Source organism: Vipera ursinii, assembly GCF_947247035.1.
Source record: "Vipera ursinii genome assembly, chromosome: 6".
In the NCBI taxonomy this organism is placed as follows: domain Eukaryota; kingdom Metazoa; phylum Chordata; class Lepidosauria; order Squamata; family Viperidae; genus Vipera; species Vipera ursinii.
Genome location: NC_139515.1, coordinates 85181640 through 85205131, shown reverse-complemented (window position 1 = coordinate 85205131; position 23492 = coordinate 85181640). Strand labels below are relative to the sequence as shown.

Below are 23492 nucleotides of genomic sequence, written 5' to 3'. Positions count from 1 at the left end.
TCACCTGATGCCTTAATCGCTGCACCAAACTGGCTGTCGTATTTTGCAATTCCGGTGCAAAACATTACACTGGAAAACCACTAGCTATGCCAAGTGACTTGCATGCCTCCTGTCTGTCCCATCCTGTCTCAAGCGCCTCGCCCCCTCCCCCATGCTGAGCTCCAAAGCTCCCAAAATGGATCTTTTGAAGTGTCTTGAATTGCAAGGTGGACTTAACATCTCACGCATATGGAATTAGCTCCAGGCATTCCTTGTACAGTTACATGAACTCTGGGCGGCCTTAGGATCCCACCGGCCAGAGTGACATCACTTGGAAGTTCTTGAGAATTTCCCACCCTGCAATTTCTCTCCTCTAAAAGTTGCACCAAGTTTCCTGAAAGCCCTCGGGGGCCGCCATCAGCCGTGCTGATGGCTTTCCAAAAGCAGCTTGCATTTCAGTACCAAAAAAATATGTTTTTTTTCCCCACCTCCCTCTCGCCATGTGCATTTTTTTTTATTGAAAAGTTTTACAGTACATTTTATCTTTAACAATCCCCCCTCCCCCCACCCCTCCCTAACCCTCCCTATCCCTCCCCCCCATTCCCCCCTCCCCCCCCCCCCCCGACTTCCCAGAGCTAAGTACAAGGTATAAAAACAAAGAACAATCATAAACATCCATATGCTAACAACAATAAACTATTAATTCTATCGCCCTCTAGCTCATATAAGATAACTACAAGCAATATTAATATTACATATAAAAAGAAAAAGAAAAGAAAAAAGAAAGGAAAACTTATTCAAATGCTAAATGAAACTTTTTAGTCCCATATTTGTTCTGGATATAATCAATCCATTTTTTCCACTCCATAATATAACGTTCTTGCGAATGATCTTTCAAGTAAGCGGAGATCTTTGCCATTTCCGCCAGGTCAGAAACCTTTAGAGTCCATTCTTCTATAGTCGGCAGTTCCTCCTTCTTCCAATATTGACCTATTAAGAGTCTTGCTGCTGTAATTAAATTCAACATCAACTTAGTGTCCACCACAGTAGCATCTGTAATTATGCCCAACAAAAACAATTGTGGACAAAACTTTATCCTTTGCTTAAAGATCTTCTGCATATTCCACCAAATTTTTATCCAAAAAGCCTTAACCTTTTTGCAGGTCCACCATATATGAAAATACGTTGCATCTTCGCCACCACACCTCCAACATTTTGGCTGATAGTTCGGATACATACTTGCAAGCTTTTTAGGATCTAAATGCCATCTATAAAACATTTTATAAAAGTTCTCTCTTAGGTTTTGGGCTTGCGTAAATTTTACGTTCCTCACCCAGATCTTTTCCCATGTGTCCATTGTAATAACTTCTTGAATATTCTGGGCCCATTTTATCATACAATCTTTAACAAGTTCTGTTTCTGAGTCAATTTCTATCAATGCAAGATATATCCGTTTGATATGTGCTGGACCCTGATTTCTAATTTGCTTTATCAAATTTTCATCAGTCATTGCAAAACCAATTTTCTGATCTTCTTTCCACCTGGCCCGTAACTGAGTATATTGAAACCAAGTTTGAACGATCTTCTCATCTCGCAAGAGGTTATACGGCTTCAAACACCAGACATTTCTTTCCAAACTTAAAATCTCCTTATACATAGTCACATCATGTTTGAAGCCAACATTTATGTTTTCTATTGCGTGTTTTGGAATTGCCATGCGCATTTTTATTAAGGGTAACTTTCCAAACAAATTCCTTTGTTTTTAATCTGCACAGCCCTTTTCTTCTAGTTTCTTCGCAAAAGTCTCACTTTTGAAAGGAGAAAAATAAGTAATCTTGTTTTCTCTCTTTCCCGTTTCTCGTGTTTGCTTTTTCAGACTTTTTTTTTCTTCTTCCTGTCTTTGTGGGGAGTGACAAGTTTTGACTTCATAGAGCCAAGAATCCCTCAAATTTATGTTCCATCCAAAATAGTTTGTACTGAAGTATTCGGTATTGTATTGTTGTATTGTATTGTATTCAGTTTGTACTGAATAAGTGTTCTTATTTCCTAGAAAATATTAATGTTGGGAGGGAGCTATTTCCAGGCTCACATGATGCTAAATTCCAGTTTGTTTACCTACAGCAGGGTCTTCAAACTTGGCCGCTTTAAGACTTGTGGACTTCAATTCCCAGAATTCCATGCTGGCTGAGGAATTCTGGGAGTTGAAGTCCACAAGTCTTAAAGCGGCCAAGTGTGAAGACCCCCTGACCGACAGCTTGTTGAATAAGCTACTGTTTAGTCAGGTTTTCACAGCGTACGAGGCCCTAAGTTGGGCCTGCAAACTGCGATGGCCCGTTTGCCAAAATATCACGGGACAGTCCTCGACTTATGACCACGCTTGCTGCCCAAAATTTCCATTGCTAAGCAAGACAGTTGAATGAATTTTTCCCCATTTTACGACCGTTCTTGTCATTAAGTGAATCACCTTGTTAAGTTAGTCATGTGATTGTAAAGTGAATCTGGCTTCCTCAGGGACTTTGCTTGTCATGAAAGGGGATCACATGACCCCGGGACACGGCAACCGTCATAAATACATGCCAGTTTCCAAACGTCTGAATTTTAATCATGTGACCTCTGGGATGCTGAAACAATGCTAAGTGTGAAAAAGGTCATAAGTCAGCTTTTTCAGTGCTGTTGTAACTTCAAACGAATGCTTGTAAGTCGAGGACTATCTGTATAGCATCCTGTGTGAACCTGGCTATTCACGGCATAAAGTTAGATATTAGGTCCTAAAATGCCACTGTTTGTGCATTCCCTCTGTATGTTCCCTCTCCTACTTTTGTAAGTTTTAGTATATTTCTCATAATTTGTCTGTTTCAATGATAGTTACCTACTTTCCAAACAGACCTCTGTTTAAAGTTACAATGGCCAAAACCTCTTGAGATATTTATGCAAGCGAGATTCGAACAGCTTGATACAATGATCAGATGTGGGAGATTCTGGAGCCAATTATGAGAAAGATTGCAGATATCTAATACTACACCTGTTAACAGCAGCAAGAATGGTATTTGCCCAACAATGGAAAAATGAAAACCTACCAACTGAAGAAGTATTAATTAAGAAAATTCTAGAGCGTGCAGAAATGGATAGATTGACTTTAGAGATTAAAGAGAAAAAAGATTCCGTGTACGTTAGAACATGGGATAATTTCTATCAATGGCTATAAAAATGAGTCAGGGAGAAAGGAACGTGATATGTAATTTTGAATATATATTAGTAAGAAGAAGGCTATTGAGTGATTAATTAACATATCTATGATAATTAACTATGTCTATTATTGTTAGTTAAATACATGTACTCAGACACTATGCTGTTTGCTAAATATTGAAAATGTTATTTGGAAAACCCCCAACCCTAGCCCAAATCCCAACCCTAACCCCATCTCACCTTATTCCTAACCCTATAAAAACTAATAAAATCTAGATTAAAAAAAAAGATATGGGAGATTCCACATATCTGCATTTCCCAAGCAGTAGAAGTAAAAAAACTTGGCTCACATACTATTTGATTGTTGTTTGTATAAGAGGGTGAGAGACAGGTATCTTGGTTCATACATTTTCCTTGTTCCCTTTTGGGAGTGGGGGGGCTCCGTGGCATCCGAAGCAGAACATCCAGGTTCAGTCACAGCTTTGTTCCATACAGTTGTTGAATGGATGGTTGTAAGCAGAGGGCTACTTTATCCTAGTAGTCAAATCCTTAGGAATGTTAGATGGAGATGAGGCAGGAGGTAAAGGTTGACTCAGCCTTCCATCCTTCCGAGGTAGGTAAAATGAGGACCCAGATTGTTGGGGGCAATTAAGCTGACTTTGTAATAATGCCGCTTGGGGTGTGTGTGAAAGCCCTAATAAGCAGGCACATACATAGAATGAAGGCTATTGCTAAGCACATTTGATTTGTGCTTTAAATTGTAAGCTGCCCTGAGTCTTTGGAGAAGGGCGGGATATAAGTGGGATTAAAATAAAAATAAATAAATAAATGCAAAAGTATTTTGCTGAAGATCTGGAGAATGGCAAATCCAGAGGAGAGAAAAAAGGGGGGAAAGGCAACTTGGTCTAAGGCAGCTTTCTTGGGATCCCTACCAGCCGTGGGGTGCCAACCAGCAATGGGTTCGCTTTGAAATATGGGGGGAAAGGATCAAGAAGTGGGTGCTTAGGCTGGCCAGAAAGAGGCACGTAAATGGCATATAGAAAATGGAACGGAATAGAATAGAATAGAATAGAATAGAATAGAATAGAATAGAATAGAATAGAATAGAATAGAATAGAATAGAATAGAATAGAATAATAGAACAGAATAGAACAGGGGTGTCAAACTCAATTTCATTGAGGGCCGCATCAGCATTGCGGTTGCCCTCAGGGGGCCGGGTGGGTGAGCCCAGGGTGGGCGTGGCCTACTGGGTGGGCGTGGCTAGAGTGCGTACAGCCTACTGGGTGGGCGTGGCCAGCTCTACATCGTTTGCATCAAGGGTGCCTATGGGGGCCTGGGCAGGAGTGGGACAGATCTGAGGGTCTCTGGCAGAAGGAGGGTCTCTGGGCCAGGGCCAAGGCAGCGGGGGCCGTTCCCTCCCTGTTTCCAGGATGGCTTCGCGGGCCACATGAAACCACTTCGTGGGCCGGATCCCCCGGGCCTTGTGTTTGACATGTCTGGAATAGAACAACAGAGTTGGAAGGGACCTTGTAGGTCATCTAGTCCAACCCCACCCCCGCCGCCGCCCAAGCAGGAGACCTTACACACCATTTCTTGTCAAAAGTACAACCAGGCATGCATTGAGATTGGCAGCCCAGTCTCTTTCTGCAAAACTTCCAGCGATGAAGCTCCCACGTCTTCTGAAGGCAATCTGTTCCACCGGTTGATTGATCTCCTGCCTTGAGCGCGGGGGGGTGGGTGTGGGTGGGTGGGGGGGGTCGGACTAGAAGACCTCTAAAGCCCTTTTCCAGCCCTACGCTTCTCTGTTGGTTCTTGCGCCCGCGGGCGCCACCTGGCTTCAGCCAGGCGCCGGGCGGGGGCAGCAGCGGGAAGCGAAAGAATTCCCGCCGGGGGCGTGGGGGGGGGGGAAGCGGAGGGGGGGAGGGAAGAAAGAAGAGAGGCGGGGCGGGGCCATTCCCGTGACGTCACAGTGCCGGCCGGCTGATAGAAAAAGCTGCGCGAGGACGGCCGCGCTTCATTTCTCCAGCCACGCCGAGCCGGCTTCCGAGCTTAGGCGAATAGTCGGCGCGCGCCCCTCGTTTCGGATCAGGCATTTCTCCAAGCCCAGCCCTTGCGGTCGAAGACGGGGGGGAGGAAACTTTCTTCGTCCGGGAAAGGGGAGTTTCGAGAACCTCGATTTTTTTTTTTGGGGAGAGGGGGGCTGCACCCTCGGCCGGGCTCCCCCCCACCCCAGTCCCTCCGGCAGCCCCTAAATCATTGCAAAAGACAGCGATCCGCAAAGCGGAGAGGGGTGTGGGAGGGTGGTTTTGCAGGGCAAAAAAAGAAACCAAGCCAGCCCCCCCCCCCGACCGACCGATCAAAGCCAAGCCAACCCTCGCCGCCTCCTCCTCCTCCTCCTCCTTTTGTGTGCTCCCCGCCGACCCCCGCGTCCCGCATCCGCCAGGAAGGTGGAGTCGGAGCCCGGCGACCCCTTGCTGGCCAAGATGCCCATGGAGCTGACGCAGAGCCGGATCCAGAAGATTTGGCTGCCGCCGGACAATCACCCCACGTTGCCCCGCCGATGTGAGTCCGGAGGGAGGGAAGGGGGGGGTGGCTCGGGAGAAAAAGAGAGAGAAGGCTGGAGGAACCGGGCCGGATCGGGCCGCCGCGATGGGCGAAGAAGATGCCCGCCTTTGCAGCAAGCAAGGGGGGGGAGAAGAGTGTGTGTGTGTGTGTGTGTGTGAAACAACAACCACCCATGCCGTGGCGGGGTGGGGTGGGGAGAGAGAGCCGCAGATGGCCGGGCATAAGCGCCGATGGATCCGCGGGGAAGGGGAAGCCGGCGCGTGGGAGGCGCGGGCCGGCGGGGATCCGAGCATCTCGGGGCGCGGCGGTGCCCAAACGCGCCGGGCTTCGATGCCGCTTCGATGCCGTGGCAGCGTCTCCAGCGGCCGCTTCCTTAGCGAGCTGCTGCTGCTGCTGCTGCAACCCCGGACGCGTGCTTGGGCTTTTTTTTTTCCCCTCCCGGTTGCAGAGCTCCAACCGACGGATCTTTCTTGCTGGAGCTCGGGCGCTGCAGAGCTTGCAGCCGCGGATCCTGCTGGCGGAGGAGCGCGCACTCGCTCGCTCGCTCCATCCCGGCTGCGCAGCGCTGGGCGGGCGACTGGGCTTGGCGAGGCGGCGGCGGTGGTTGGTGGTGGCGATGCCGGGCACGGCACGCAGCGCATGGCGGAGGGGCGGGTCGTTGCGAGCTGCACGCGTGGGGGGGGGGGCGGTGTGGGAGGCGTTGCAGGCGGGCTTCCCCAACCCGGGCTTCCCCAACCGGCGCCCTCCCCGGCCCTTTGCGCTGCAGCGCTCCTTCCTTAATAATAATAATATAATATAAAGTTGGAAGGGACCTTGGAGGTCATCTAGTCCAGCGTTTCCCAACCTTAGGAACTTGAAGATGCGTGGACTTCAACTCCCAGAATTCCCCAGCCAGCTATGCTGGCTGGGGAATTCTGGGAGTTGAAGTCCACGCATCTTCAAGTTCCTAAGGTTGGGAAACTCTGATTCTAGTCCAACCCCCTGCTCAGGCAGGAAACCCTATACCAGGGGTCGGCAACCTCGGCTCTTTTATGACTCGTGGACTTCAACTCCCAGAATTCCTGGCTCAGGAATTCTGGGAGTTGAAGTCCACGAGTCATAAAAGAGCCGAGGTTGCCGACCCCTGCCCTATACCATTTCAGGCAAGTGGCTGTCCAGTCTCTTCTTAAAAACTTCCAATGTTGGAGCATTCACCGCTTCTGGTGGCAGGACGTCCCACTGGTTAATTCTTCTGATTGTCAGGAAGTTTCTCCTTAGTTCCAGGTTGCTTCTCTCCTCGATGCGTTTCCATCCGTGGCTTCTTCTCCTGCTTTGGAGAAGAGGTTGACCCCCTCCTCTTCTCTGTGACGGCCACAAGTACTGGAAGATGGCTATCACATCACCTGTTGTTGGTCACCACGATGTAAAAAAAGATACTGAGACTCTAGAAAGAGTGCGGAGAAGAGCAACAAAGATGATCAGGGTTAATTGTTCTAACAGTCAGGAAGTTTCTCCTTAGTTCTAGGTTGCTTCTCTCCTTGACGAGAGTTTCCATCCGTGGCTTCTTGTCCTGCCTTCAGGGGCTTTGGAGAATAGCTTGACTTCCTCTTCTTTGGGGTAGCCCCTGAGAGATTGGAACACGGCTATCATGTCACGGCTATCATATAAATGGAATTAATAATAATAAATGGCACCCCTCACCCTTAATCGAGTGGGATCTCCGGGTTGGGAATGCTGGGGGGGGGGAGATAAAGGGGTCGTCCCTGGCGCTCTCCCAGCTTGGTGGTCCTTTCCTGGCAGACGTTTCGTGAGCCAAGCAGGTGACACGGTCAGTGCACTAGAAGGGGAGCGTGGTTTGAGGAGGGGAGAAGGCGAAGGAGGAATGAAGGGGGGATGGAGAAGGAGAAGTGGCGTGTGTGGGGGGGGGTTTCTTGGTGATTTCCTCGCAGACGCTTTTGTGATGCAACTAGGCTGGGTAACATCATCAGTGTGAGAAGGGAATAGGGTTTAAGGAAGAGAAAGGGAGGAGATATAGGAACATAGCCAGCCGTACCAACAGGCTGAAAAATAGCTTTTATCCGTGGGCTGTTAGGCTTTGAAATGGGACATAATCTTATGCAGAAATTGACTTGGGAGGCCGGTGTGTGGTGTAGCTGGTTCACATAAGTGTGGTGGGATGGAGGGTTTGTTATCACTGTGTGTTGGGGGGGAGAGAGCACGGGGGGGGCGGAGGCTCAGCTAATCTCAATGTACACATGTTGTACTTTGACAATAAAGGTTTATTTATTTATTTGAAAGGAGGAGAAGGAGAAGTGTGGCATCCTTGGCACTGGCTCAGCTGGGTGGTTTCCTTGCAGATGTTTCAGGAAGGACCCAACTAGGTAACGTGGTCAGTGCTAGGAAGGTTTAAGGAGTAAGGGGGAAGAGAAGGAGAAAAAGAAGAAAGAAGAAATGAAGAGGGAGAAGGAGGAAGGAAGAGAACAGCTGTGGGGTCCTTGGTGCTCTCTGAGCTGGGTGGTTTTCATGACCCAGCTAAGTAACATCACCAGTGCTAGAAGAGAAGAGGGTTTAAGGAAGAGAGGAGGAAGGGAGGAGAAGAAGAAGGAGGAAGAGAGGGAGGAGAAGAAGAACGGTGAGGTCCTTGGTGCTGTCTCAGCTGGGTGGTTTCCTTGCAAAAGTATCATAACTAGGTAACATCATCGGCGCTAGAGATGGGACTAGTTTGGGTATCGAAACGTCTGCGAGGAAACCACCAAGTTCGGAGAGTACCAAAGAAAGTGCTTCTAGTCCCTGGACGGGGTTGTGGAGATCGCCCCTTTGGGTCACTGCTTTCAGACGGAGCAAACCACTTGCAGCTGTGGAGCACCCACTCCTCTCGGGTCCTCCTGTTGTCTGGTGGTTTCTTTTGGAGGGGGGGGAAAAGCGCGCTCCCGTCTCCTGGGTGGTCCAAGTTTTGGGAAGATGCCCTGCAGCCTACAAAAGCTATATCCCCAGGCGAAGAGGGTGGGTTGCCTTGCCGTGTGGCCCCTCCCACTTTCTGCCCTCCCCCTCTGGCTTGATTCTGAGCCTTTTAGTCCTTCGCTTGTGACCCCAACTGAGCTGCCAATTTTTGGCTGCTAAAGCGAGGCGGCACTCCAGTTTTCCCCGCTTGGATGACCTTTTGGCCATGGTCGTTACGCAAAACAGCACAGCGGTTAAGTGACTTGCTTTGTGATTTGGGGTGCCACACTTTTTCTGCCGTGTGGCCAGCCCCTGTGCCTTGATTGGCTGCCAGGAAGGTGAGCCAGGTGGAAGCTTGGCTGTCAGCCCATATGGCCCACCTATTTATTTTCTTGGATCCAGCTGTGGAAACTTCCTGGCAGGATTAGAAGATAACTCCCAGTGGATGCCAGATTAAAGGGCGTGGATTCTCAGCTGACATGGCTTAATTTATCCTACCTTTGCCCAGACTTTTATCTACAGGGAAGCTTTTTTCACTAATACAGGGCCAGGCAACCTTGGCTCTTTTACGACTCGTGGACTTCAACTCCCAGAATTCCTGAGATAGATAGATAGATAGATAGATAGATAGATAGATAGATAGATAGATAGATAGATTCGCCAAGCAGCTTTGAAGGACTGATTTTGTTTGCATACTTGTAGAAGAGAAACGGAGCCTTTCAATTTAAAAAAACAAAACAAAACATTAATAAACACTGTAGCATTCTCCAGGTAAGCATCATCTGAAATATTTGAACCTAAAGGCTTAGAATTTATGGTTGCTTTTGAGTGATAGATGTTGGTTACAGTTATTGCGCATTCGTTTAGTGAGCACTCGAAGTTACAGCGGCACTGGAAAAAAAGGGACTTCTGACCGTGTTCCGCACTTACGACCGTTGCAAAATCCCTCTGGCCACGAGATCAAAATTCAAGACGCTTGGCAACTGACTCGTATTTATGACAGTTGCAGAGTCTTGAGGTCATGTGATCCTCTTTTGTGGCCTTCTGGCAAGCAATAAATCTGTGTCTTTATAAGGTACAGAACATTTATTGTACAGATTTATATATATACATATATATATATACATATATATATATATATATACACATACATACATATACATATACATATACATATACATATATATATACCGTATATATATATACCGTGTATATATATATATATATATATATATATATATATATATATATATATATATATATATATATATATATATATATATATATATATATATATATATATATATATATATATATATATATATCTTGTACATGCCGGGCCTGTTCCAGCCAAAAGTTAATGACCGTAATAAAGACTGACTGAGACATAAACAGTCTGGGTGAGGGAGGGAGGGAGAGAGAGAAAGATGCTGAAAGGTGACATCTCCCAGGTTAGAAGACTCAGCGGATCACCTTCCTGGCAAGGCTGCTATGAGGAGAAATGATGAAATTTTTACAGTATTTTGTATTCCAGAAAATTGCCGTATACGGTAGTTCTCAGCTTACAGCCAACATATTTCTATTGCAAGAAGACAGTTCTTGAGTTTTGCCCCATTTTACTCTCTGGCCACAGTCGTTAAGTGAATCTCTGCAGTAATACGGTTGTAAAGTGAATCTGGGTTCCTCCTCTGCTTTGCTTCTCAGAAGGTCACAAAAGGGGATCACCCATGACCCCCTGGGACCCTGCAGCTGTCATAAATACACGCCAGTTGTCAAGCATCCAAATTTTATCACATGATCATGGAGATGTTGCCGTGGTCGTAAGCGTGGAAAATGGTCGTAAGTCACTTTTTTCAGTGCTGTTGTGACTTTGAGCGGTCACTTAGCAAATGTAAGTCAAGGACTTAGTGTACTCTTATGCAGAAACAAGTATATTCTTGGATTCGATGTATGGATAGGTAGGTAGTTAGGTGATGGATTGATGTATAGATAGATATGAATGGATGGATAGATAGGGATAGACAGGTGATGGATAGATAGGGATAGATAGATAGGGATGGATGGATGGATAGATAGAAAAAGATAGATAGGGATGGATGGATGGATAGATAGGGATGGATGGATAGAAAGATGATGGGTGGATAGGGATGGATAGGTACTGTAGATAAATAGAGAGTGATAGGTATATATATTTATATTTATTATTAAATTTTTATACCGCCCTTTTCCCAAAGGACTCAGGGCGGTGTACAGGGCAATAAATATTAAAAACGAAGTACAAAAGTTAAAAAACAATTAAATATTATGCCTGATATAAACAGTAATTAAAAACCATGTTTAAACCCCAACCCTAACCCATCAAACCAGACCGGTTTATATATATGTGTGTGTGTGTGTATACACACATACACCCACCCACACACCCCTATACCCTTACATGTGAGTCATTAACTATGTAAGTACATTTTTGGATGAACCACAAAGCTGTATGAATGTGTATAGTTGCAAATTACTGCTGATGAAAAGCTGGGTTGCAGCTGCAGTCCTCGAAAGCCACCTGTCAAATCAGGTCCTGTCAGATGACTCAGGACTGCAAAGTGAAGCCAAAGAGCTTCGGTGTGAAAGTCTTATTTGTCTCCAACCGAGCAGCCCAATATCAGCTCTCTCCAAACAATGGTGAACTTGTCTCCTGTTTGCACCCAGTGGCTTGAGTCATCATAACCAGACGAAGTGGGTTGGATTGGCCCAAACCTGATGCCACCCCAGAAATTTTTTTTGCCTAGTTTAATCTGGCCCTATTGTTGGGGGGGGGGAACAAAACAAAAACAGGTTAGGGATGGATAACCGTGGAAAAAATATGTGTGTGGCCACTAAGACTTGACAGCAAGTGTAAATGTCCTTGGTGCTCTCTGAGCTTGGTTGTTCTCCTGCAGACATTTCATTACCAAACTAGGCAACATCATCAGTGATAGAAGGGAATAGGTTTCTGGAGTGAAGGAAGAGGAGGAGGAGGAGGAGGAGGACTGTAGGGGTCCTTGATGCTCTCTGAACTTGGTTGTTTTCTTTCAGATGTTTCATTACCAAACTGGGTAACATCATCCATGCGTCATCAGTCTAGAACTGTTTTTTTTATTAAAGAGTTTTACAAAAACAAAATTTTACAATATATCCCCAAATCCCTCCCACCCCAAACCCACCCACTTCCCCCCCCACTTCCCAGAGCTAAATACAGGATTATAGTTACAATAAACATATTCTAAATAAAAATTATGCATAATATACAATTAACCAAATTCATAATGTGCTTTAACTCCCCTTTGATATAACTACAAACAACGTGCCAATAACAATATCCCACTAAAATCTACTCATAAGCTAAATGGAACTTTTTAGTCCCATATTTGTTCTGGGTATAATTTATCCATCTCCTCCAAACTGAAATATATCTTTCCTGTGAATGATCTTTCAAATAAGCAGAAATCTTAGACATTTCTGCAAGATTCGAAACTTTAAACACCCATTCTTCTATAGTGGGCAAACTATCCTTCTTCCAATATTGTCCCACCAGTAACCGTGCTGCTGTTATCATGTTCAACATCAAGTTAGTTCTCAGTCTAGAACTGTTGATGTTACCTAGTTTGAGTAATGAAACATCTGCAAGAAAACAACCAAAGCACAAAGGACCCTACACTTCAACCCTGAGCTATAGATAAATTTTCTTCTATTAGTACACTTTCAACTTTAAAAAAAAAAAAAAGAGCCAGGGATGAGATGCAAACATGCAACGGGCTCTAATACAAAAGCTGTCTTAATTGCATCTGGAGGATTTCCCCTTTGGTTTCCTGTCCTACTGTAACATATATCTGGGCGGGAGGGTACTTAACGCTGTGTTAATCCTTTTATTTCTCAATTTCCTTCTCCTCTCAAGGGAGAGGCAGATGTCACCAGCAGTTGTGTCTTATCATCATGGAAGGGCTCACAATTGTGGTTGGTGGCGGGGGGGGGGGGCAATCACTTGTTGGATTGATGCAAACCCCTTGATTGGTGGCAACTTCTGGGTAGATTTTGATTTAACTTTGGATAGCCTTAGATGAGGAAGGTTAAAAAACGCCTTTTCAAATCCTTCCTGGGCACCACCAGTCTCTTGAAAATATTTCTGCAGTGACTCTTGGGGAGGAAAATAATGGGTTGTAAATTCTCCTTTGTTCTCCTCCTCTGAATTATTTGTGAAAAGATGTGCTAAAAGAAACTTTTCCCCTGGGGAAATCCCTATGGACTTTTTTCTCCTTGGAAGAAATTTTGAGTTTCCGCAGCCTTTAGTCATTCATCAAAGACTTTAAAAGACAGATAAATTCCAGAAATCTGGGCCCATCTAGCTATAATGGGCTTCATCTATGGATTGCTAATTTGTAAATAATTGGTGCTACAGTTGTATTCATTAAGGAAACAAGGGTTAGGGTTAGGGTTAGGTATGAAGCTCATTGTATCGGGAGCCCTGCTTTAGAAGTACCTGGGTTGATTTTATTGATCTTCAATCTTTTACTTTACTGCAAAAAAATCTCTTCTTTCCTCCTGACGAAAGTACACCAAAATATCTTGTGGGATCTGTGTAATCCTCATACTGTACTCCTCTCTAACATCTTCCATTAAAAAAAAATCTCTGCTTTTTGGTGAATACCGCATAATGTTTCGTGCCTATTTTCTGCAGAGGCAATAGAATTAAGAGATTGCAGCTGGACATGCCAAGGAGCCTCATGCATTGTGTTGTGTCTTCTAAAGGGTGTGAATTCAATTCTCTTCCCTCAGTGGAAGTGTCAATCCTGGCTCATTGACAGGAGCGGCCAAATCATAGAATTGTGGAGTTGTGCAGAAGAACCAATGAAATCATCTTTTTGATAAATCTAGCTTCCTCTTAAAATTCTCCAAAGTTGTTGCTTTTTTATTTTAGAAAAAGGACTTGATGTCTTTTGTTTCACAGGCGATGGTCATTCTGATAAAATAAATGCATATTTGCTTAGTATGTTGTGTGAACACAGCCAGAGCCATGCCTTTGCAAAGCACTAGAGAACAACTGTGTTTATTTAAATCTCAGCCTAACATGGACTACTACTACTACTACTACTACTACTACTACTACTACTACTTCTCCTTCCTCCTTCTCCTTCCTCCTTCCTCCTCATTTTGGGAAGCTAGTTTGTTTCTGCCCTTTGCATCTGCTTCTCTCTTACTCAGAAGAAAGTCCTATTAACTGTGTTTAGAATTGCCCTTTGAGATGAACTTTTTGATGAAAATTGCCTTCACTTACTCAGCTATTCTCTTTATAAGTGGGCTTTGGGTGCAGAACAAAAAGAAAAAATCTGAGAACAGAAGGAAAGAGATGAAGATTACAGAGACTTTATTTTAAAATAATGTGTTTCCTAACTAGGGTCTTCCATTAGATTAATAGGCATTCAGAACCACCAGGAAAGATAGTTGTTTAAAAAAAATCAGATCTCTTGTAGAAGTGCAACAATATTCTTTGTCTGAATGCAAAAACTACTTTTTCTCTGCAGGGTTTTGTTAATCTATATAGCCCCAACTCCGGAGCCAATTCCATCAATATTTTTGCAAACTGGGGCTGTTTCAGACACTTATCTAGCCCTGCGGCTTAATCGCAAAGGAAATGCTTTCCTTTTGTGTTTAAAATCACCCTTTCAGGATTTTCCTTAGTGCTGCTTTGTGTATTTCAGTTCTCTGGGTTTGATTCTCCTGCACTGCTAGCCAACTAAGCGAATTCTGCTCAGCTTTGTGAGGAACACATATCTCCTGTTTTAAATTTTTTTTAAAAAAGGCTGCAAATAGCTGACTGGGATGCAAATAGCTGGCTTGGATGCAGGCTGAGCCTTGTGCATTTGTGCATCTCTAATGCAAATAGCGGGGGGGGGGAATCCCACAATGGGGCGGTGCGTGGCTGGATGCCTTTGGAGTTGCAAGAATGAGTGTATTTGTGAGTGTATTTGCACGCCACCTCCTAACACCCTGACTCCTCCTCCAGGGAAGAGGTGGGGACCAACTGCAAAGTGATGCTTCAGCTAGCACTCCTAAAGGGCGATCCATTCTTTTTCTGCCAGATGGCACGTCCACCACGTAAAACCTCTGGAGCTGCATTAGGGCTGGCTGAGGATAGAGTTAGAGAAATGTGGCAACGTGATTCTTCGCACGAATTCTTACAAGCAGGTCTGGGCGAAGGCTTTTGCGCGAGTCCTAATGCATAGAGACAGCTCCCTACCTTTTTAAGTCTTGAGTTGAGCCATTGCAATCTATCTATCTATCTATCTATCTATCTATCTATCTATCTATCTATCTATCTATCTATCTATCTATGTGTATATCTATGTGTATATGTATGTGTATATGTATATATAGGAAGGCAAAATACATTTCACCTCTAGAAGTTCTTAAAAATGACATTTGATGCAAAGACACACACACACACACACACCCGCTTTCTTTTGAAACGGGTGGATTGGATTCTCTCCGATTTTTCTTCCCAGCCTTGTTATTAAGGGATTTCCTCCCAAATCAAGTTGCTTGCTTGCTTAGCCCAATTTGTAGAATAGCTCCATTTTTGGAAGGAACAAAATTCCAGACAGTTTTAAAAGCATACACATATTCAGGCTTTATTTATAATCCCGGCCAAATTTCCTGCCGGCAACAGCACAGGTTCCTTGCTAAATGGAAGTGAGCTGTGTTCTTCTTTTCTTGAGCTCTCCATGTGCGTATAACTTGTCTTGAAATTATTTAAAGTGCCAAGGAGAAAATCTTGATATAAATATCCACTCTTAGTTTATTCGCAGTTGTTTTGCCACTGATAATTCTTTCACTAATTCTCAGCGGTGTAGCCTTTGGTTACCATGTGGGGGGAAAAACAGGGTTCCTTTCCATGCACTTTTTATGTTCTTTATTATACTAATCAAACAATATTCATAGTGTTAATTCAAGAATAGTAGATCCCATTCCTAATCTTTTAGAGCTTTAGATGCAGCCACGTGAAGAATGCTCGTTCACATCGCTCTTTTTTTACACTGTCTCTTCCCCGCCCTCCCTACAGGCCAGGTTTGTTAGGTCTGCAACAGAATTGACTACAAGCCATGAATCATGGTTTATAAAGAACATTGTGGCTTAGTGTGATGCATGGAAGCAGATTGTGCAGTCACACATGCCTTATGTAGTTCTTTTTCTTTTTAATCCCATTTATATCCCGCCCTTCTCCGAAGACTCAGGGCGGCTTACAATCTAAGCACAAATCAATGTGCTTAGCAATAGCCTTCATTCTATGTATATGCCTGCTTATTAGGGCTTTCGCCCCCCCCCCCAGCGGCATTGGTTCAGCTTTGCCATTGCCATGTCATTTGAGAGACAGGAGCCAAAATACCAGATTGTTTTAGAATTGATGGCTGGGCTGGAAACAAGCATTTGGATACAGTGGGAACTTAAACCACAAGCCCACATTTGATTGGAAGGCCGTTATGGGTTTAGCAAAGCCATTAATCTAGATTTATGAGACAGCAAGTATAGCCTTAACGTAGTCGAGGTAAGATTTAATTGCAAGTTGCTCTTTTTTCCTTAACCTAAAAGATTTTTTAAAATCTAGCTTTTCTAAAATAATCAGTTTTTCAATCCAGTGGTGTAGATAATGATGGGGTGGGCCTTTAAATGCCATGTAGGTGTGTTGGGAGGTGCTTTAGAGATCCCAAGAATATTTTAAGACAACCTGGCCCTTTTATGACTTGTGGACTTCAACTCCCAGAATTCCTCAGCCACGTGTCTGGCTGAGGAATTCTGGGAGTTGAAGTCCACAAGTCATAAAAGGGCCAGGTTTGAAAACCCCTGTTTTAAGGCAAGTCTCAGCCAGGGGTCTCCAAACTTGGCAACTTTTAAGACTTGCGGACTTCAACTCCCAGAATTCCCCAGCCAGCTGTGGGAGTTGAACTCGACTCCCAGTTGAATTCTGGGAGTTGAAGTCCACAAGTCTTAAAGTTGCCAAGTTTGGAGACCCCCTGATTGAAGCCTCTCTAATTGCTGGCATATTGCAACAGCCATCCTGGCTGAGCCAGATGGGAGTTGTAGTTGAAAGCGTCACGCCAGGAAAGATCATTTTTAGGACAAGAGAAAAACTTAGTGGAAAAGAATAGTAAGATACCCAGGCAGTTTTCATTTCTGATGTATGTTTTATCACCCAAGTTGTTTGTGAGTGATGCGTTTCAAAGAGGTGAGCAAGGGATGTGGTTTGACCAACTTCCTTGCTCAAAGGAAGGCTTTATTTTGCATAAAAGCCTGATTTGACTAAGTGGAGCAAATTTGATTGGGAGAGAGGAGAAGGGTAAAATTGGGGGGGGGGGGTTTCCTATGTTTTTGCGCAATTGAATGTAGGTCCTTAACTAATGGCACTCACCCACCATGTGCCTTTTTATTTATTAAATACGTTTGCCGTCCATCTCGCCAGAAGGCAACTCTTTTTCAACCTGATCTGTGTTATTTGTGATATTAGCCCCGTTCTGCAGATAAGGAAGACTGAGGCTGAGAAACGCTATGTTTATAGCCACTCACCAAGATCGTGGAAGAACTTGGATTTTTTTTTTTAAAAAAAATTATTTTTAACATAGTTACCTTAACATTTGGTAAGCAGCGTGTTGTCTGGGTTTATATACTGCTCAAAAAAATAAATGGAACACTTAAACAGCACACTGTACTGTATTTAATAGTAGGATGTCTTATTTTCTGTTCCCTTTATTTTTTGAGCAGTATATTTAAAAAAACAATAACAATTAATTTCTCTAATTCTATAGTCCACGTAATGGCTTTGCTTGATTTTCTCTTCTTCCAATAATATTCCCTTTTTTTTGCCAACCTTAAATTAATACAGTTCTTGTTATTTGAATAAATGACAAATATAGACATTTTTCTCACGTTTCTGCAAATAATAACCACATCAGTCTAAAGCTTGATCATCTTGATTGCCTCCTCATAGATCCTGTTTACAAAATTCTTATTTAAATTTGTTTTCCCTACAATATTCCAAACATTCTTACTGGCTAAGTTTTTCTCAGAATTCGTTACACTTAAGCCTTTTTTTTTTCCTCACACAAGGGAAGAAGAAATTGGATTTTTATCAGTAGCCTTTTCCATTTGCAAGTGAGCGTTTTTTTTTTTTTAGCTTTTGACTAAACAACGTTCCTGGGTCGTCTCTCTCTCTGTTTTATTGTTGTTGCTACTTATGTATGTTTGGGTATGCCTGTATTGGAAATAAAAGTACAATATAAAAGCCATTTCGCCCTAAAATATTTTTTTAACTATTTTTTTTTCTTTCTTTCTGTCTTCCTCCCTGGGTCTGTGAAGTATGTGGTCCACAACTCACCAATTCCCCCACGGTCATCGTGATGGTGGGTCTGCCAGCTCGCGGGAAAACCTACATTTCAAAAAAACTCACCCGCTACCTCAACTGGATTGGTGTGCCGACAAAAGGTGAGCTCTGAGGCGAATCAGTTTTCAACGGGTGTGAAATCAAAGCCTTAGGGAGGGTCAAGCTTGAGGCCTTCAACTTGATGGGTACCGGCAGTCCCCAACTTATGACCACTCTTGAGCCGTCGTTGCTAAGCGAGACAGTGGTTTAAGTGGGTTTGGTCCCATTTTGCCGTCTTTCTCGCCACAGATGTTAAGCAAGTCATTGGGGTTATTAACCGACACGTTTGTAAAATGGATCTGGTTTCCCCCTTGACTTTGCTTGTTGGAAGGTCACAAATGAGAATCCCACGATCCCGGGGACACCACAACTGTCGTAAATACGGGTCAGGGGCCAAGCGTCTGAATTTTGGTCACACGACCGTGTGGGGATGCTGCAACGGTCGTAAGTGTGGAAAATGGTCATAAGTCACTTTTTCCAGTGCCGTTGTAACTTCGGTCACTACATGAACTGTTATCAGTTGAGGACTACCTGTATGGCATTGGTGTGGCAACGGTATTGAAGTGGGCTGTTCTTCACGTCCAAGAGTGGATCCTGTGGCTGTATAAACCACAAACACAGCGTGGGCTGCGGCATCTAGCAGAGCTTGGCTGAACTTTGGAGGACCAAGCAGGAGATCAAGCTTGGAAGGGAGGGAAACCACTAGGAAATCTCAAGAGGGCACAAAAAGTTTTTTTTTTTTTTTAAAAAAAATGCATTGTACAGGAAGCTTGATTGACGTCTTCATCTTCTTTGCAGTGTTCAATGTTGGCGAGTATCGCCGTGAGGCTGTGAAACGTTACAGTTCTTACAACTTCTTCCGTCCCGACAATGAGGAGGCTATGAAAGTCCGCAAGTAAGCCTGATGGGTTTCCAAATTTCATTGAGTTGGCTTTCTTTCCTTCTTTTTTTTCTTTCTTTTTCTTTCTTTCTCTTTCTTTCTTTCTTTCTTTCTTTCTTTCTTTCTTTCTTTCTTTCCTTTCTTTCTTTCTTTCTTTCTTCTCTTTCTTTCTTTCCTTCTTTTTTTTCTTTCTTTCTTTTTCTTTCTCTTTCTTTCTTTCTTTCTTTCTTTCTTCTCTTTCTTTCTTTCCTTCTTTTTTTTCTTTCTTTCTTTTTCTTTCTCTTTCTTTCTTTCTTTCTTTCTTTTTCTTTCTCTTTCTTTCTTTCTTTCTTTCTTTCTTTCCTTTCTTTCTTTCTTTCTTTCTTCTCTTTCTTTCTTTCTTTCTTTCTTTCCTTCTTTTTTTTCTTTCTTTCTTTTTCTTTTTCTTTCTTTCTTTCTTTCTTTCTTTCTTTCTTTCTTTCTTTCTTTCTTTCTTTCCTTTCTTTCTTTCTTTCTTTCTTTCTTCTCTTTCTTTCTTTCTTTCTCTCTCTTTCTTCCTTTTTTCTTTCTTTCCATCTTTCCCTTTCTTTCCCTGTCTTTCCCTCTTTTCCTTCCTTCCTTCCTTCCATTTTTCTTTCTTTCCATCTTCCCCTTTTCCTCCCTTTTCTCTTTCCCTCTCTTTCTTTCCCTTCTTCCTTCCTTCGTTTCTCCCTTTTTCTTTCTTTTCATCTTTCCCTCTTTTCCTTCCTTCCTTCCTTCCTTCCCTCTTCCCCTTTCTTTCCCTCCCTTCTTTTCTTTCTTTCTTCCCTTCTTTTCCTTCCCTTCTTTCTTTACATCTTTCCTTCTTTCCCTCCCTTTTCTTTCTTTTCCTCTCTTTCCCTCTCTTTGTCATAACTTTGAACGGACGCTAAGCGAGGACTCCCTGTATCAAAGTAGTCCTTTTCCAGCAAGGTGAATAGATTGTTACAGGAAAGTCTTATTTAACCTTCCCGCTTTCGGCACTTCAGAGACGCAGCCCTATTCTTCAATGTGTAAAGGGAGACATTGTCCTTTGTTGACCCTTCCAGCTGACTGTTTGAACAAGACACAATTGCCTCCTTCTGCTAAGGAGCTGGGGTGGCGTCCAAATGCCGGTTTTGTGGAATACAAGCCCACAACAGATTCCATTCACCCCGTGGCCGAAGGTCTTTGCCCTAGCTGGGGAAAGAGAAGCCAACTGCTTCGCAGGAGTCAGACACTCCGCAAGCAACCTCAGCTGCACGATAAAGGAATTTCGTTGCTAGCAGACATTTCTAAAATCCAGACTGCAATTGCTTTGTGTGTGAGAGAGGGAGCTTCCACCTATGCGTCAGTTAAGGTGCTAGTCCTCAGGGTTATGGATGAAGCTACGCAAACCTCCACAGCGGGTCCTCAACTTAAAACAGTTCCTTTAGCGACCGCTCGAAGTTACCACAACCCTGGAAAAAAAGTGACTTATGAACAGTCGTAACGACCGTTGCAGCGTCTCTGTTCCAAATTCAGATGCTTGGCAACTGGCTCGCATTTATGACGGCTGCCGTGTCCCGGGGTCACGTGATCCCCTTTTGCGACCTTCTGATGAACAAAGTCAATGGGGAAGCCGGATTCACTTAACAACCGTGTTACTAAATTAACAACTGCAGTGACAGTCACTTAACAACTTAGCAACAGAAGTTTTCGGCTCAGTTGTGGTTGTAAGTTAAGGATCCGCTTTATTTAAGCAGCAGTTCTAGAAAATACATGAATATGTGTGTCTATTGGAGACTCTCAGACATCCAGGTCAGGGTTGTCCCAAAGTTGCTTTTTCAAAAAGCAGCCGGATGCTTTGAAGCTTCCTGGATTAGAATAGAATAGAATTAGAATAGAAATAGAAATAGAACAGAATAAGAAAATATAGAATAGAATGGAATGGAATGGAAGGAATAGAACAGAAAATTTATTTTATTTATTTATTTTTATTTTTATTCCATTTATATCCCGCCCTTCTCCGAAGACTCAGGGCGGCTTACAAGCTTAGCAGTAGCCTTCATTCTATGTATATGCCTGCTTATCACACACCCCAAGCGGCATTATTACAAAGTCAGCTTAATTGCCCCCAACAATCTGGGTCCTCATTTTACCTACCTCGGAAGGATGGAAGGCTGAGTCAACCTTGAGCCTGGTGGGACTCGAACCTGCACTAATTGCAGGCAGCTGGGGTTACTTAAGGAGGCATTAGCCCACTGCTCCACCAAGGCTCATAGAATAGAATAGAACAGAATAAGAAAATATAGAATTTTATTTTATTTTATTTTAAACCCATTTATATCCCACCCTTCTCCGAAGACTCAGGGCGGCTTACACTCTAAGCACAAATCAATGTACTTAGCAATAGAATAGAATGGAATGGAAGGGATAGAATAGAAAATAGAATAGAATAGAATAGAATAGAATAGAATAGAATAGAATAGAATAGAATAGAATAGAATAGAATAGAATAGAATAGAATAGAATAGAATAGAATTAAAATAACCAACTTGGAAGGGACCTTGTAGGTCATCTAGTCCAACCCTTCCCAAGCAGGTGTCTTCTTCAAGGAAAAACAAAGAAAGTTCAGTTGCCTTTTGAAAAAGCACCCTTGGGATATTTGAATACATCTAATTTTTACTCCCATGGTGGAGATTTTTAAAATGTTACTATAGTTTTGTTCTTCCTGGAGCTGGTTGCAGAGTATCTCATTTTTCTGCGCTAAGCACATTTCTGACCGAAAGGGATAACGTTTATCTTGAGGGGACCCGGTGAACGAGCAATATATCTTTGGCGAGGTGGGCTGGTCTGCATCCCAAATTACCTCATCAGATCTTACTTCAATTCTTATTTAAATTTATTTTCCCTCGCAATGTTCAAAAACATTCTTACTGGTTAACATTTTCCCAGAGTTATGATGAGGCAACCAAGATGGCCAGACAGAAAAGAAGCAACGATACTGAGGGGATTATTATCGGTAGAAATTTTTACAAAACTACCTCAATCAGGGCTTACGCCTAGATGACAGGCCAAAAGAACTCAAGGACCTGGTCTCCATGCTGCTATCTTGCAAACCGGACAGCCTTACTGAAATAGCCCGAGGGTTGCTTTTAAACTGTTGTGTGATGATCGAAACAGGCCTTAATCGGCGTTTTGTGCTTTCCTTGCAGACAGTGTGCCTTAAGTGCCTTGAGAGATGTCAAACTCTACCTGTCTGACGAAGGTGGTCAGATTGCAGTAAGTGATGATAATACTAATAATACTAATACTAATACTAATACTAATAATAATACTAATAATACTAATAATACTAATAATAATAATAATCATAATCATAATCATAATCATAATAATAATAATTTTATTTATATACCGCCCTTCTCCCGAAGGACTCAGGGCGGTGAACAGGGCAAATATATAAAAAATACAAAAATACAAAAGTTAAAAGAAAATTAAACATATGCCCGACTAAAAACAGTAAATACAGATATTAAAAATGACCATAAAACCCAACCCATCCCCCATCAGGCCAGGCCGGCTTGTTCAAATAAGAACAAGCTTCAGATCGCGACGGAAGGAGCGAAGGTCGGGTGCCATCCGGAGCTCAACCGGCAGCCGATTCCATAGCTCTGGGGCGCCCACAGAGAAGCACCTTCCCCTGGGGGCCACCAATCAACATTCTCTGATCGGTGGCACCCTGAGGAGTCCCTCTCTGTGGGAGCGCACAGGGCGGAGGGAAGTTGATGCCGGCAGCAGGTGCTCCCTAAGGTACTCCGGACCCATGCCATGTAGGGCTTTAAAGGTCATTACCAGCACCTTGAATCTCACCCGGAAGACAACTGGAAGCCAATGCAGCTCACGGAGCAAAGGTGTAACATGGGAGTATCGGGAGACTCCCAACACAACTCCCGCGGCTGCATTCTGCACCAGTTGGAGCCTCCGAGTGGTCCTCAAGGGTAGCCCCATGTAGAGAGCGTTGCAGTAGTCCAGACGAGAGGTCACGAGCGCGTGAGTGACCGTACATAAAGCATCCTGGTCTAGATAGGGCCGCAACTGGTGCACCAGGCGAACCTGGGCGAAGGCCCCCCTAGTCACAGCTACTAAGTGATGTTCCTGGAAGACGTCTTATGAAGGTGTCCTTGTTTGAGACAGCCCAGCCTGGTCTGATTTCAATTGTTTTAACGGAACTCCTCCAGGCCTACCTTGTGGTTTTAAATTTGCAGGAATCCCTAGAGATCTCCGAGCCCACAGTAGGTTGAACCTTGTGGTTCCAATAAAGGGGAATATTTGTAACTCAGCACTGAAACGAGGGGTTCTCGGCACTCTCTCTGAGCTTGGTGGTTTTCTTGCGGACGTTACTTTACCAACCTAGGTAAACGTCATCAGTGCTCATGACGATGTTAGCTTGTTTGGATAATGAAAAGTCTGCTAGGAGACTAGCAAGTTCAGAGAGTGTCAAGGATCCCTCAAATTTGGGATTCTTTGAATTTTCGCTGGTCTTGGTGGCCAAAAATATGT

At 43.8% G+C, this 23492-nt stretch overlaps 1 protein-coding gene across 5 annotated transcripts in view; it reads left to right on the top strand.

Moving 5' to 3' along the window:
• PFKFB3 (6-phosphofructo-2-kinase/fructose-2,6-biphosphatase 3) overlaps positions 1-23492 on the top strand; it is a 76737-nt gene that overhangs the window by 30707 nt on the left and 22538 nt on the right. For 4 of the 5 annotated variants that reach the window (XM_083366118.1, XM_083366117.1, XM_083366119.1 and 1 more), the window contains exons 1-4: positions 5150-5727; positions 18028-18153; positions 18890-18986; positions 22145-22211. In XM_083366118.1, the coding sequence (XP_083222244.1) occupies positions 5649-5727; positions 18028-18153; positions 18890-18986; positions 22145-22211 (369 nt within the window). In that variant the 5' untranslated portion in view covers positions 5150-5648. Of the gene's footprint in view, positions 1-5149; positions 5728-18027; positions 18154-18889; positions 18987-22144; positions 22212-23492 lie in introns of those variants that run through there. The other variant, XM_083366120.1, reaches the window with a different exon arrangement.